Source organism: Sinohyriopsis cumingii, chromosome 10, assembly GCF_028554795.1.
Source record: "Sinohyriopsis cumingii isolate HCF-2022 chromosome 10, ASM2855479v2, whole genome shotgun sequence".
Classification (NCBI taxonomy): Eukaryota; Metazoa; Mollusca; class Bivalvia; order Unionida; family Unionidae; genus Sinohyriopsis; species Sinohyriopsis cumingii.
Genome location: NC_142970.1, coordinates 83,518,158 through 83,535,763, shown reverse-complemented (window position 1 = coordinate 83,535,763; position 17,606 = coordinate 83,518,158). Strand labels below are relative to the sequence as shown.

The 17,606-nt window shown below is 34.2% G+C and overlaps 1 protein-coding gene across 1 annotated transcript in view; it reads left to right on the top strand.

Annotated features, from left to right (window-relative positions):
- Positions 1-7,515, top strand: part of LOC149790485 (uncharacterized) — a 61,032-nt gene extending 53,517 nt beyond the window's left edge. Inside the window, exon 10 of the mRNA XM_089972533.1 lies at positions 3,026-7,515. Within this exon, the coding sequence (XP_089828659.1) occupies positions 3,026-3,321 (296 nt within the window). The 3' untranslated portion in view covers positions 3,322-7,515. The remainder of the gene's footprint in view (positions 1-3,025) is intronic.
- Positions 7,516-17,606: the final 10,091 nt, after the last annotated feature.

The window sequence follows — 17,606 nt, the reverse complement described above, 5'->3', positions numbered from 1 at the left end:
AAAGTCTATCTCCTTGTCATTAAAAAAGTGATTTTTGTTTTTCCATACCCGATTCTCATTTTAAAACATTCTTGTTGTTTGTTCATTTTGTTCAAATTACCGTTATTTAAACCTAAATAATTGGCCTCCAGTTGTTCTCTGTGGTGCAGTCTGTTACACGTTTTCTTAGTCGCGTTAATATCTTTATGTAGTCGGAGATTTAAGTGTTTTAGTTGTACTTTTAAATAGATATATTTTATTTAAGGATCTGTTAGTTTTATATTTTGATTTCATTAAATGGTATATACATAATCCACATTTACTTGAAAGATGATCAAAACCGGTACATTGCAATTCATGCACAGGACGAATACCTCTTTATCGTACCTAACTACACAAAAAGTGATTTGGAGATGTATGATAAACTCTGGACAGGGGAAAAATATATTACCTTAATTCCGAAACTAGAAATAACGAATAAAATGCATGTGTAGCAATTGGGGATATTTTTTTCTCTTCCACCTGTTAAATATTGACCTTCAAAAACTGGTACTCTTCTATAAATATGAAAATCCACTTAGCTTGGGAGACCGTTTTTCGTTGTCAGAAAGGGTTTCGTTGACGATATCACTAATCCTTTTGAACGAACGTCATATTAACATGGGGAATTCACCAGAAGTCTTCGTCTGAAACCAAGTTGGTTCTAAATGAAATTGGTGCCTATCTAATATATTTGTTATCTTTTAATACAATGTCATACTTTCAAGAGGGTTTTAACTAAAAGTCTTTTGTGTCAGGTTATGTTTGTTTTGAATGCAAATGGCTCTGCTGAAACATCCGGTATAGCTACAACTGTTGACAATTGCGGAATCTTGGTATGTCTACACCTTCTGAATTAATATGGTGATTTTAATAAAATGCTTCTTATAAAGTATAGCTTGTTCAAATGCATATCGTTGTTCTTACACATACAATGTGACCACCGCAGTAACCACCTTTACAATCTTATTGTAATTACGTCTCCTGAATGAATGATCATATCAACATGATGGTTTTACTAGAGCACGCAGTATCATGCAAAGTTGGTCATAAATGAAAGTGGTGCCAATTCTTAATTGAAAGTAGGTGCATTTCAGTTAATTAAGATGGTGTACAAAACACAGGTAGGTAGGGAAACCAAGACTTGCATATATTGATGTGATTGAACTAACAATTTAATGAATGAACATAATTACATATTGCTAGTGATCTTGGCTTTACAGAACATCAAACTTCAATCTAGAATTTTAAGGTCACATGGGTTGACTAGCATGAGGGATACATGATGTAGTAAGACTAAGAATCTGATGTAATTCCGTTATTAGTAATTGGTTTCAATGTACCAATCGAAATACATCAGGCAGTTTGCCAACATGATATTTTGAACAAACTAGAGTAAACGATGAGACCAAAACAGCAATATAAGTCTAGAACTGAATCTCAAACCTTCATCAATAAAAGAAATCATAATTAATTACGTGATAATAGTTATACGGCCAAGTCAGTATAGGGCAAAGCGGATGGACACTAGTAATAAAATAGTGTCAAGATCTAAATGTAACTAGTAGAACACTTTTGCTTTAAACAGTCATTTTACTTAACTTTTGAAGCAAATACTATTAAATCAAAATATATAATATTTATACTCATAATATATCGTTGACAGCTATGGAACTATTACATGTTTTAGGTTCAACAACATTGATGCACGATTTGACAATAAATTAATAGACTTAAGGGTGACAGGTATCGATGTATAAGGCCCATGAGGATACATTCTGCAGTATGACATATAACCTAACTTGCTTTGCTTTACTAGCAATGAATATATAGACCTCAATATAGTAATGGTGTACTTGTTACTAGCTAGAAATTTTCACTCATTCCAAGCTTCAGGCTTAAAGTTTCTGCAACAATACCATAGTCTGAAACATAACGGCAGTTCAATGTACATTAATAATGCAGTTGTCACAATCGTTTATCTAATGCATGCAAATACCATGCTTTATTGCACTTTGAACAGAAAAAAGATTATATTGGAATTCGCATATATTATTACGAAGCTAAGGCGTTTATTCTTTGACATACTTGCTCACACCTTATTCCTTAGAGTTAGGGTCCCAGTAATATATAATTTGTTTTTAGTTCTAGTTAAGGTTTTATTTGCTAATATTTCCCAAACACATTAATACATGGTAGTAATTATTAGGAATCTAGGAATATTGATTTCCATAACATGCTTGCTCATCTGTTTGACCATGGAGTCAAAGTCAGTTATGAACAATACGCGGTTTGCTTAAACATTTTTCTCCGTGTATTATGTCGGGGTGTTGTCCATGCATACATCTCTCTGTCTGTTATCAGTTTGATTTCTGCACAATAAATGGTGTTGTACACTTTATACACCTATCAAAAGTTTTAGATATTTTACAGCTTGGGTAATGACGATACTTATTGATCTTACAAGATCAATTATCAAGTTCAACTTGACAAAAGAAAGAAACTTGGTTTCTGAGTACTTAACAAACTTTGTGAGTGACTTGCACATGGGTAAGAAATAGAATAAATAGTTCAAGGGCACTGCAACTAATAGAATACATTGCTTTTTGCACAACGAATTAGGTATAGATCACATACCTGGAGAAATCTTTTTGGATGGCTTGCACTGTAGGTAAGGAAGAAGCATCTTGGTTGTTGTGTCAAACGGTCATTGCCACTGTAAATAATAGAGAAGAAAATATTTCTGCACAGGCAACATGTGATGGTCTTACGACAGTATGGTGTACTGTTAACGATATGCGCGTGTGCTTATATTTCCTTAACCTGTATATGGAGCATTGTTCATATATTGGATGAATCATTATTAAGCTATGCAATGCATTCTGTGACATGTATGCCCATCCTTATGCGATGTTTCAAGGTCACCTAACTGCAATGTTTTTATCATTGTTTCTTGCTGAAATGTTTATCATATGTCATCCACTAACTATAATTTACTATATTTCAGATTCCGTACCTTCATGCCTTCCCCTCAATATCCAGGATACAGTTCCTCTGGAGAAGCAACTGAACCGACTTTCCATGAAAATTGGCAAGGAGTTTCTTCAGTTAGGTCTTGAATTGGATGTTTCCTTGTCCAGAATTGAGCAGATACAAATGGAAAACCCAACCATTTCAATGCAGTGCTTTAAGATCTTGCAAGAATGGGTACACAAAAATGCAGCCCAGGCCACATTTCGAAATCTGGAGAGAGCCTGCAGATGTGTTGGCATTGATGTCAGTATCCTGAACACGATATTTTAATTTGTGTTTCAGGGATTTGGTGTTTAAGATGTCCTGAACTGACTCGAATTTGTGGATGAAGCCTTGTTGTTTACTAACACATTTAAGCATTATATACATGTCACTTTTCTTACAATAAACAATAGTTTCTTTTGTCATCTGTGAAAAAGCAGTGTTCTCTTTGACATGTCATTTAAGATATATGTCTCATAGCTTTGATCATAATTCAGTGAAGTGCAACAATGAAATATACAGACAAACTAACAATGGAAAGTAATATACCTAGATGTTAGAATCCAGAGAGCAATTCGTTATCTCACTGGCTGTAAAGCAATACTAGCTGCTGATGGCATGGCCCTTCATACATGAAATATTGTACTTCCATTGTTTGTCAACAATTTCAATTTTCAACATCGTCTCAAACACCACTTGATTATTTTCATTCAACTAGGTAATTGGCCAGAACAAACATTTACATTAGTAATTCATGCAATTAATTTCGATCAACCATCATATAGGGTTGCAATTACAAAATAATAGTAAAATCTTTAAGCAGCTTGTTTCTTCAAAATCAAACTTATTAGAAAAGGTACATCAGATGAAGCCCTTTCAAATGTATACAGGTGATGCCAATCCTCTACCCATTGTGATCCCCATTACCAAATGTAGAACTCTCTTTGAGTGGCATGTCCATAAGTACTGAACAGAACTTGACCAAATCTTTCAGTTTTGTACAAATAATGCCATAAAACGTGGCCACCATTAGCAACAAGAAATGACTTTTTCTACACCGATTATTAAACAAAATTAACAAATTAAACAAAACCTTTCATAGAGAAAGACCTTAGAAACTTGTACAGGCGAGTCAGGTTCCCCCCCCCCCGAAACAAACGAATAGTAAAACCATAGAAATTACTAATCCCAACTGTTAAATATACATAATTTGGTCAAAATGATCGGAATCAACTATGATAAAACAATTCAATTTTTATAAAAGATAATACTATTTCATGAAAGATGGTCACCGTTACTACAAATTGAAACGTCTTTGAAAGGCTTCCTCAAAGGACCGCTGAACATAATTGACTCAAGTTGATGGAATGCATCCTGGCCTTAAAAAAGTTAATTTTGTGCAGATCATGATGCTGATCTGTCGTCATTTTTGTGCCACAATCACTAAAACTTAAGCATATTTAAAATGACTTCCCAAAAACAAAGAAGCAGAACGTTAATATGATAACTACAATAGGTCAGGATCGTATGATGGTAAACGTACAATAATGTTCTAAGCAACATTGCTTGGAAGGACCGCATTGCAATAGACATAAGCCCACGACCATATATTAGGTGGGACTGTTCTAAGACAACAATGGTAGAGTATTGCTACAAGTTTTCTAAGACCTACAGGTCAAAAGATAGCATTGTGCCACAGATTGTAAGCCGATGTTGAATTAATATCATTATCCCATTAGTGAATTAACACATGTATTTTGTCTTTAGATGGGTTAATTTTGTTTATTTTATTTAATCATTAGTGCATATATATTCCATATTTACCAAACTCCTGATCAAAATCATTAATTCATTGCCTTGATGAGCAAGATTTATCATAGCTGTGTGATTCGCATGCTTCATTTCAAGTAACTCTGATCTGTATGGACATGTGTAATTGACTTGTAGACAGGATAACAAATATTATTATATTTAATTTTGCAATTCATGTGCTATTACATGTAGACTAATCATTAAATAGAATCTTCAATGTTTGATTATCGATGTAAATCTTTATGTTGTATAGCATTATTTTGATATGAAATCAATGTATTATTTTAGCAAGAGTGGATTAGAGACAAAACAGCTTGCAGTGTATCATAGATTTCACTTTGTGACAGAAAATAATTATTCATTACTCACTGCGCACTATTGTCAAAATGCACACAGACAGCCTCACAATATTGATTAAATTCTAAAGAACGAGCACTTAACATTAAATCAATACAAAGAATGCTCAAATGAAACTTAGGCATAGTCAAGTAAATTACAGAGGAATATATCCACTCAAAATACACTGGGAACATATTTGTGGGTACTGACCTGGAAGTAAAAATTTTGATGTGTGTCTGATACTGCCAACGTCTTTTCGACCAACTGCAGTGACACTCTTATATATGCATGCAACACTTATTTCAAATTCACTCACAAAGTATTGTTTTTTCACTTTTCATTGCAAACAAGGTTTTTGACAGCTGTCAGAAAATGAGTACTAATATTGCACAGCAGGGTGCATGTTTTAGACAAGGTGCTAAGATATACCAAAACCAACATTGTCATCTCTTCTTTAATTTTAGGATTTTTTTAATGCAGGTAAAACTGTATTCCCGTACAAAATACTGTATAACCGAAAATATGACTAAGATGTAAAATATTGATATATAAAATGTAAATTAGATTTGTTTAAACAAATGTAAATTCAGAATTATTTTATACATGAATTCAATTTTCATACATACTGTACAAATTAACTTAATTGACAGCAAAGGTGACCAATGACCGTATTTAAAACTAATGGCCGCACGGGTGTGTACAACATGTATCATTTTGTTCGGGAGTAAGAAATTCAAGATAGCTCTCAGTGATATTTTTGGCAAATTGCAATATGCTTGTTCAAATGCATATATATGTACTGGCTGATAAAACAAAGACAAGAACTTTGTTTTTTTTAAGTTTATTCTGTGAGATAGTTAGGCACATAGGTACACACATATTATTACACTCAAAATGTCCATTCTGATGGAACCAACAACATGTATTTTAGGCACAATCCTTTGAGTTTAAATGCTATTAACCACAAACAATACTAGTGTGATAGGAAAATACAGCTCATGGGTGGCCTACCTCACGGAAACGTGGTGCCGATGCGTGTAAATAAGTTCTAGGCTATGTCATTGACAGTGCTAGATAAGAGTGCGATGGTATGTAATAATTATGGTAACTTATGGCGGAAACATTTCATCTTCTTAATGAAACATTGGCATGATCACCTGACTGATGGAAAGCTTCCATGCTAATCCAAGTATTCCACCTTGTTAAGTGTAGCAATCCAGACCTGAACATCTATAAAATAATTTACCTAATATGAAAGATCTGTATGATGTAGGTAAATGAAGAGAATTTGTAATATATGTGGATATTTCAAAATTCTATTCAGAGTGAAAGCACATGAAAACAAGTAATTAAATAGGGCATAGTTACATGGAAATGAAGTAACCATTCCTCTAAATATACATGAAGTTTCCAGAAATATGGCTATCATAATCTGTTCAGCCATTTACAGATTAAATAACTAATAAGGTACAGTAGTTATCATAAAGTTTAAAGTAATGTTGGGATAGTGAGGTTTGATCATTGGTGCAACACTTTGTACAATCCATTATTTAGGGATGTTAAGTGATTATAAACTAAGTTAAACGATTTTACCATAAGTATGCTAATTAGTGATGGACGTAAAGAGTTGGGGTATTTCAAGTGCATTCAACGGACTATATGCCTCACAGATCAACTGTACGTATAAATATATTCTGTAGCACGTTAATCCGAAATTCGGAACAACAAACATAAGTACGGATGACTATTTGCACACGTGGGATATGTACTAAGAGCCTGTTAAATTTATTGTAAAACGTTAATTCAGATGTTCTTTTTGAACATTTCTTCCCCTCAATAATATTATCAGCTAGCACCTGTTTATCAGAATGGTTCAGTAAAATGTAATATGAGCTGATGCTACCGTGTCACATTCTTTAAAATAAATAAACTATGGTATGTTACCATGCATTACATAGTAATAAAAGTTTTGAATATTTCAAATGCATACATCTAAACATGAATCTAACCTGTCAGTAAAAGGTACACTTAGATTCAATACAATGTACAGAATGTGACATTTCGATCGTAATTATTCTAAAAGGTTTGGAGACTTGTTCATGTGGATAAGACAAATTTACAGTACCTTAAGAAACATTGTACTACTTAATTCAAATGGTCCATTGAAACAATTAGTGTTTAATTTCCAGTGTCAGTTACAGTTATCATTAGCAATTAATGACTAATATAAAAACTTCATTCGAGTAAAATATCAGCTTATGTCACAATGCTTCATTTTGTCAATCAATGTCTTAACCAAAATTAACAATAAAAAGTATGTGTTTTTTGTCAGACTTGTTTCTTTTTGTTTTCCTTCAACTAAAGTAGGGGCCCCGAGTGGTCTAAAGCGCTCACCGTTATTGAGCATTGCCATCTCACCTCTGTCTGCGTAGGTTCGATTCTCAGATTTGACCAATGTGGGTATGTGGTTCTTTCCGGGGTTTTCCGGGGTTATTCCTCCACCATTTATACTGGCCACCATATATAGCCTACCTTGTACACACAAATGGCGTCAAAAATCCTACAACAATAACAATCAACTAAAGTAATTAGAGGGTGTGGAAGTACATTTTGTCCCTGTGACTGATATTTTTGTTGTACCGAGGATACCCTACCATAAAGTTTTCATCCACATCCTCTCATTACATACTATATAGCTATGTTTGTAGACAAATTACTGAAAGACATTCTCGCAGATATGTGTTACTTGTCTTCTCAACCGTTCATAAATACATACATTATCTTTTTGGACGTAAGTGATAATGAACTATATTAAGCGATATTATCATAGCTACGCTAATTCGTGATGAACGCAATTTTTGGAGAACTTAAGTGCATACAACCGATTATACGCCTCAAAAGTCAACTATAGGTAAAAATATATTATGCATCATCAAGTAAATCTGAAATTCTTTTTGAGTTCATCTAGTGTAACCTAACATTTCAGAATATTAGCCCTTCTTGCCATGACATAGTACATTCACATTAACGAGGCAGACAAAGGTAGTATCATTCTGTCTGCTTGACACTGGAACTCGTTGAATCACATTCGGAGATTGACGAGTGGATTGATTATTGTCTTTCCCAAAGGAATGTAGCTGCGCAACTCTTTTTGGTTTTGCTCATTTTATTCGATTGGGATCTCTGCACACATTTTGCCATGAGATAGTGATATAAAAATTGGTCGTCTAATATGTGTTCCTCAAAATTGAATTGTTAAAGCTGAATAGTTTGAGAGTCTTTGCAGTCTGTTGGATGTACAAACTTTTGCGTCTGTAAATTGGCCCTACCTAGTTTTCATATGTTCTCAGAAGTTGATGCTGCTGAGGCATGGTTTTGGAAAGCTTGAGTGATGACTGGTAAATGATTATACAGAAATGTCCGAGATATTATTAGTGGAGTAAATACTATTGGCTGTAGATGGAACAGTAGTTTTTATATGTACACGCTATGGACCAAAATTGTCTCTGAAAGCTGTGAGTTGAACCTTGTGGTGCAAATGTATCATTCTTGTCCTGTCTTGTTTCGCCGAGTGATGTATAGCTGTTGATCTCTACAGCCCAGTTGATATTTGTTGTGGTGTTCCACAGGGGTCTGTTCATGGACATGTTCTCTTGATTATATCTACTCAGCCGCTGTCAAATGTCATAGTTCATCGTCTAGTGTCTCACCAATTGTACATTGATGATACCCATATACAAATCTAGCCACCTAACTAAAGTTGATGATGCCATCCGATTTATAGACAGATGCATTTCCGATGTTAAATTCACAGTCAGTCCGAAACCTAGGTGTTACTCTCGACAGTACTCTATCATTGCACCATATCTTGAACATATGCAAGGCTGCAAATCTTGAGCAGAGACGCATCAGCTCAATTCGCAATTGTATTTCAGTTGATGCCACCAAAACACTTGTGTCTTCCTTAGAACTTTGAAAACTTGATTATTGGAACTAAAGTATATCTGGCTCAACTCAATATCTACTTCAGAAACTTCCAAAAGTTCAAAACACAGTTGCTTGGATCATCCTTAGAGTACCACGATCAGGGCACACCTCCCCCTGCTCTGTACCCTACACTGGTTATCAATTCGATCCGGAATTAAACACAAAATTGATTCTCTGTGCTACGTTTCACTGACGGGCTCCAGTCCAACATACCTGTTAGAATTCATCCATGCGTACACACCAACAAGATACTTATGCTCATCCTAAGACACTAGTATTCGCATTATTCCCACTATGAAAATGAAGTCATATGATCAACGTTCTTTTACTTACCAGGCCCCAGCTACGTGGATCGAATTAGCCACTGAACTTAGACAAAAGACACAGTTATCGCATTCAAGAGCGCTCTTAAAACGCACCTAGTTCGACTGCAAGCAGTATGTTTTATGTTTTCTAATTTCATCGTGTTTCATTTTTTGTAATCATTATCATTATGTATGTTTTTTAGGTGTTGTATAATGTTGTAAAGCGCTTAGAGCTTCTAAATATTAGGCGCTATGCAAAGTCCACGTTATTATTATGATATACATGTATACATGTATGCCGTTTGTAATAACATGGCATCTGTATGCTGAGGTGCTGCATTTTCTTGCATATTAGAGAATAATTGTTGTTCTTTCTAATTTAATTATTTCAAACAATGGAAGGAGCAGCTTGTGATATATAGACGTTTGTTTGGTTATAGATGTTTGGGGTGTTAACTGTAATCTTGACATTAGACTGGTGGCGTGGTCATGTTCTATTGTCCTGGTTGTTATCAGTACATCTAGATAAGGCCCATCATACATCTAGATAAGGCCCATCATACATCTAGATAAGGCCCAACATGCATCTCTTGGGCCTGACGAATTACATTACCAGGTTTTGAAACACCTTCCAGAATCATCATTAACACCTCTTTTGAAAATTTTCAGTGATTTTTGGACTACTGGTAATGTACCTAAGATTTGGAAAGAAGCAACAGTAATACCAGTTTCCAAACCTGGTAACGATATCGCAAATCCTACCAACTATCGACATATTGTACTGACGAGCACTGTGTGCAAAACAATAGAACGAATGATCAATTCTCGGCTTGTATGGTACTTGGAAATTAACAATTTAATATCTCCTTTCTAAAGTGGTTTTCGATATGGCAGTAGCACCAACGATCATCTGGTTAGACTATAAACATTTATTCGCGATGCTTTTATCAAAAAGGAACATTTAATGGCGGTTTTCTATGATTTAGAAAAGGCCTATAAGACGACATGGAATTACGGGATACTAAATGACTTGCCGTCTTTCATATCAAACTGTCTCTCAGACAGGGAATGCAAGGTACGAGTGGGCTCCACCCTGTCTGATATGCATGTGCAAGAGCTGGGTGTGTCCCAGGGCAGTATGTTATATGTGACACTTTTCAACATCACAATCAACAGCATCACCAAGTGTTTGGCTCCTAGTGTGGATTGTTGCTTATAAGTTGATGATTTTCTAATATGTTATCGATCAAAGCACATGCATGCCATTGAAAGACAACAACAGCAAAATATCAACAAGATTCAAAATTAGGCTAGTACTAACGTTTCAAATTCTGAAAATCAAAAACGGCATGTATGCATTTCTGTCAGTTACGAATACATAATGATGAACATGAACTCACGCGGGATGGAACATCTATTGCAGCTGTTGAGGAAACAAAGCTTTTCGGTATTATCTTCAACAGAAAAGTGACATTTATTCCACACCTAAAGAACTTGAAAGCTAAATGCTTGGAATCTCTAGATCTATTTAAAGTAGTAGCGCACAATGACTGGGATGCTGATAGACAAGTCATCCTGAATTTATATCGAAGGTTTATTCGTTCCAAACTGGACAATGTTTTTGGTTCTGCTAGAAGTCATACTTGAAAATGCTTGGCACAGTTCATCTTTAAGGAATAAGACTCGCTCTGGGAGCATTTAAGACTTCCCATGTGAAAGCCTTCTCGCTGAAGCGAATGAACCACCTTTATCACATTGTAAAGAAATGCTTTCCGCACACTATGTTCTCAAATAAAGATCAAACCTTCTGAACCCTGCCTTTTTGGCTGTTTGTCAACCCAAATACAAACCTTATGCGACAACAAACCAAACGCCATACCTTCATTTATCATTAAATTATCATACAGCCTTGAAAGAATCAAAATTGGTCGTTCTAAAATTTAGAAAATATCCATTTCCAAAACACCTCCCTGGCTGCTTAAACAATCATAAGTAAATTTTACGCTACACGATGGAAATAAATCTGAGACAAATCCTTCCATCTTCCACAACTCTTATCACAAACTCCTCACCAAATTTGAAAACTACAAAAGAATTTACACTGACGGATAAAAGTATGAGGAAAAGGCTGCTGCAGACTTCGTTAGTGGAAAACACACAACACAAATTCGCTTACCAAATGGTACAGCATTTTTTTCCAGCTGAAATAAGAGCAATAGATCTTGATCTGCAATATATCGAACATAAACGTATTTTAAACAGCATCATCTTCCCCGATTCACTATCAGTAATTCATCCACTACATAATAGAAAACTGGAGAACCCATTATCAACTAATATTCGTGCCAAAAACACTGAACTGAGTATCTCCTACAATATAGCATACTCTTGGTTACCTAACCACATTGGTATTAAAGGTAAAGAAAAAGCACATCGCGCTGCTAAAATGGCCTCATCCCAAGAACCATCTGATTTTAAAATAATTTATACTGATTTTAAACGAAGTATCAAAGAATGTTTACGTCAGATGTGGCAGGCATCGTGAACTGATGAAGTGAATAATAAACATCACGCAATCAAGCCAACCCTTGGAGATAGACTCCTTCCTACATAACCATCCGTAGAAAGGAGGTAGTCATTGAAAGAATTCGAATTGGTCATACTTATATAACCCACTACCACATTATAAAAGGTGAAAACCAAACTGAGTGCGTTTCTTGCAATGAACCATTCACTGTTAAACACATTATGATAGAGTGTTGCGACCTGAAATCTACGCGCGATCAGTATTGCAATGTACTTGACATGAAGGAACTTTTTAATACAATAAACGTCACTTGTATTATAGAATTCCTAAAACAAGTAAACATTTGCTTTAAGCTATAATTTGTATGCCATCGCCATGAGCTTTTTTATGTACTGTATATACCGTTCCTTAGTTTCAATAACTTTTCATCTGTCTTTATTACCATACACCATTTACATTCCCCGTTGATCTGGAAGTTTTGTATATTGCCCTTACCATCTTATCGTTTTACTTTCATCTTGTTTTGATATCGCAGGTTGATATGAAGCCTTGTATCATTTTTAAATGATCATACATATAACCTTTTGTATGGCGCTAAATAGCCTAACAGTGCTGGTACGCCGTAAAAATAGCATTCAATCAATCCTTTAGGAGAATTCTTTTTTAATGAATGGTTCTTATTGTTTATTAAATCAATAAATAATATCTTCAAACGAAGTTGTCTTCCAAGAACATTTATTTGATTTGTCTATCCCAAACCAAAATGCATGCTTACCTCAAGCTAGTTGAAATTGCACAAGCTATTAAGGGAGCTCCCATAAGCTTGCGCAAGCTTGCAAAAGGAATTTTTCCATGTCTGCAAACGTGCATGCTTGCAGCAAGCTCGCAAAATCAAAAAGTTCAAAAATTGCGCAAGCTTATAAAAGGAATTTCTCCAAGTCTACTAACTTGGAAAATCTAAAATTCAAGCTTGAAGAAGGAAATCTTCCAAGTCGGAAAGCTTGGAAAATCTAAAATTCAAGCTTGCAAAAGGAATTTTTCTCATTGAGTCTGCAAGATTGCAAAATCTAAAATTCTACATAGGCCTACACGAAAGCTTACAGTATAATTTAATCAGTCATGAAAGTTTAAAGTTGGCGGCTAGCTTTATAGCTCCTGCATGAGATCATGCAGTACCTGTTGAAATTTTGAATATACATTTTGGCTATACATCATGTGCAGCAACAAACAAGGCAAATTTAAATGTTATTTTGTTTTTGATTCATAGTATCTGATAATGCACTCTAGTTAAATATATGTATATATATATATATTCAATTCTTGCAGAAATGCTAAACAGCTGTACTTAGCTGCTACAGACATAAAATGTATTATTCCAACATTTCTGTCTGAACTTAAATAGGAACATTATTAATATATATTTCAAATTAAACTGATTTCTTGTCCTTGTTTCATATAAAATGTAATTTATTTCTACAAATATCTTTTTTCAAATAAATGATATATCTTGGTTAAAATATTAGCCAGGTCAGATAAAGAATTGACTATTTTCTCAGTGAGTGACATGGATTATAATCATAAAATAACTATTGGTTGTCTTTAATCTGTTTATGTTCCTAAAAATACAAATATTTTAATCTACAGGTAAAACAGTTTTATACTATACAAAAACTTGTCCTTACAAACACATATAACCAGTATATTATCAAAGTCGTCCCATACAATGTTTACTATAGAACTAATTCAATCACTTCCCACAGTATTAGGTCTTAGTATGATACAGCTTTTATCTTTTAAAAAATTAATAAATAAACCCAGACCAACAATGTTTTCAAGAGGCATGGTTACAAAATGATCAGACAATTTCCCAGCATAAATGTGAATCAAACATACATGAACCAATGTGGTTTCATCTACAAATGCACGTTTTTTTTCATCTTTTGTGAATTTATTTAGAACTGCAAATCATGAAGGAGTGCATCTGCAGTCATTCATCAAGCAGCAGCGTCAGTGGATAAACTTTAATGTAGAACATATATGGAAGACTGAATAAAGGTTTCCATTTAGCAAAATCCTGTAAAATAGACAGTAATTGCTGATTGCAAAATTATTTACAGACTAACTTAATACAGCAACATAATTTATGTCAAGTATTTGTAAATGCTATTTACCAACTGCACCATCAAAAATAGTCTCAGTAACTCTTGTAATATTAACTTCGGGCACTGAGGTTATGAAAGAATTGTCATATATTTGTTTCAATGATAATCTGCTGCCAGAAGAAAAGATATTGTCAGTTATTTACTTAGTAAATAAAAATTTTAACATATACACAATGTTTTGTTTTCTTTGAGAGAGAGATGCATCCCATTCTGCCAACATTACATAAAGAATTGAGATTTTCTTTAATTTTGCTTTTTTAAAAAGAAATCAAATCAAACCATGGAAGATGAAATGTGGTTTTTCTTTATCGAATTATTAAAGGCGGTTACTTCCCCTGTTTACTGTCAAAAGACTGGTTTCGAACTCTAAATATACACACAACAGATTTGAGTCGCAAGAACACGAAACAGCCATTGTAGCGTCAGTTAAAAAATTTAGGCGCAATTTTCAGAGTTAAATTGTCACAATTTAGCACGTTATTTCTGTAAAATTCGTTGCCCGCTGAAGCAATATTTGTGCAGCAACCGATCCTATAACCCGAGAGATAATTTGAAGTCTCGGAGTTATCATGTTGGTCAGTAAATTCAAGAGTGTGTAGTATTTTGCCAGTTTTTGGACCGTTGAGTGGCGGTAGCGTTCTGTTTCACATTTACCATATAAATACGTCAAAATTGATTTTGTAATGTTGCTGCATCCAATGACTGAGATGACAACTCTGAAGATTATTATTGTTGATTGCTGCGCTTGCCAAACTGCAGTAATCCATGCAGTGCTGTCAATTATCGACAATAGGGTTATAAGATTATAAATCAAACGCACGCTTGTGAATCTCATTTCTGTTATTCTTAGGGTCTTTCTTTCCTCTCACATATCAGATTCAACAATCGCTCTGAGGTTGTTAAATTTAATTATTTTCATTCTCAAAGAATATGGCAGTTATTTTATTTCAAAATGTCCTAAGATACCTAATCAGTTGTATCGGATTTTTTGTTTGTTTAAAGCTCGTTTCACATGTGCCTTTCAGAATGGATGCTAAAACTAAAATTTAGGAGCTCATTAAAGGATGATCTTAAAATAACATTTACTGATATTGTTTTGGACTTGATAAGTGATTTTGGAACTAAACAATTAGGTGCTTTTGCCAAAGAGGTAAATGCTCGGTTTTTTTGTTTTGTTATACTGGTTACATAGTACATGTTGCTGTAATCCATTTCAGTGGATGATATCTGAATCACACCAGAAGCAGAGGAGGATGCAACATTTTATTCTGAGGATTTTGTTTAGAAGAGCTTGTTCAGTTTAACTCAAATGGCAAACATTTTTGTTTTCACCTAATAGTTTATCATTTTGACAGATGAGAGAGGGAACCTAACCATTTGACACCAGCCTCCCCCAAATGGATTTCTACATGGAAGTAAATTAGTAGAACATTTCAAAAGCTATACAGAAAAAAAGTATAAAGAGTTTCCTCACACATATTCATAAGCTCTTATATTTTTATCTGATTAAATAGTAAACGATTTGATGACTTCATTCTTTTTTTCATTGTGACAGTAAGATCTCATGCTAATTAATGTTCACCATATATTAACATTTTCATTTTAATATTTCATATTGTATATTTTTTTGCACATCAAGGGCTAGAAAAATGGAGGTGTGTGACCAGGTATAGAATAATTTAATAAATGCCATATGAGTTCTTCTGATCCAGCTAGAAAGGTCAGTTTTGATTGCAAGCTTGCGCAAACTTGTAATTAGTAAGCTTGTGCAAGCTTACATGACAAGCCCGCACAAGCTTGCCGCAAGCCTACATGACAAGCTTGCACAAGCTTACCTATCTCTATTACTAGCTTGCGCAAGCTTGCCGCTGTTTCAAATCTAAGCTTTCCGCAAGCTTACATAACAAGCTTGCTGCAGCCTTAAAAGTAAGCTTGCAATTTTGGTTTGGGATATATAGTTGATTTGCGTATGTCCTGTAAAGATAAAATCTGTCTGATAGGATGCATCTTGGTAGAGTGTAGCATTACACAGTTTCATTTTTTTTTTTTTTTTTTATATTTTTTTTTTTTTTTTTTTTTTATTAACCCCGTAATAGGTTGACCAATGGGTCGGGAACCATCCCAGGGTCACCTTACAATCAAACATTTCTGGTTATCAGATAATCTAGGGATAATAAATATAATCTACAGAGAAAGTAAAAAAGAAAAACACACACACACACACACGCATATACACATGCATATGGCACACAATCTAGGTGACATGGCTTTTGTGATATTACAGTATTTTGTTCCTGTTTACCCTCAAGTCAGAGACAAGTTAAATGTTCATTGTTGAGGTCCATTTTTGAAGAAATTGGTCCTTTTTTTATTTACCTTAGCAGTGTATTTTTCAATGTTCTTATACATTGCAACTATTTGCTTAAAAGCAAAAATAGAAGGATTTTTCATATTGAATCTGCAAGTATAAATATAATATTTTGCCAAAATAAGCAGAAAATTACCCAAACTGTCCAGTTGTTCACTTCCTAAAAATGTTTCTTTTTTGGACAGATGTACAATATTTGGGCAAAAAGGTGCAAAAACTTCAATAAAACGGTACCAAAATTGTGAAGTAATACTGCAGTCATAAAAGAGATGCTCAATACTTTCAGTTTCACTCTTACAGAAAGTACATTTGTTGTCATCAAATATGTTAATTCTTTTAAGAAAATCATTAGTAGCGATTATTCTATGGATTAATTTAAAGTTAAAAGAGATCAACTTGGTATCCTTGGTACAGCATTTTGCCCGGCTACATATATCAGACCACTCCTCACTACTTATGTTTTTATTAAATACTTGCATCCAAGTTTCTTGCTTCGCAGTGTGTTGCCTTTTAGCTTCCTGTAAAAGATCTTTGTAAACAAACTTGAGTGAATCTTGTTTTCGCAAGTTCGTTATTTTATCCTCCTGCGTATCAAAATTATTATGTACTAGGTGTTTTTTTATGGCATCTTTCCATGCTTTAGGAATTCTGGATATTAAGGAGAAGTATTTCAAGAAATCATCGCTTCCAGTTTTTTGTTTTATTATCTCAAAAGGTATTAAATTACCGTGAACATCTACTAGATCGTTCAGAATTTCAAAACCAGCTTCTGTCCAGGATTTGTATTGATAGATCATTTTAGGGGGGACAAAATTTAAAATACTCATGGATAGATACTCGTTAGGACTTTGCGGTTCTTCTTTCCATTTAGATACTGCCAAAATTACATCTCTCCAAAAACTGTTTTTAATGAACTTACAAAATTCTTCTAATTACCTTCTCCCTAAATTCCAAATATCCTTTTTATTTCTGAGTATAGTTGTATTGATTAAGTTCTGCCACGTTCCATTTTCCTTTTCCAGCAATCTTTTAACCCATCTTATCTTAATAAACCTAATGAATGAAAATATGTG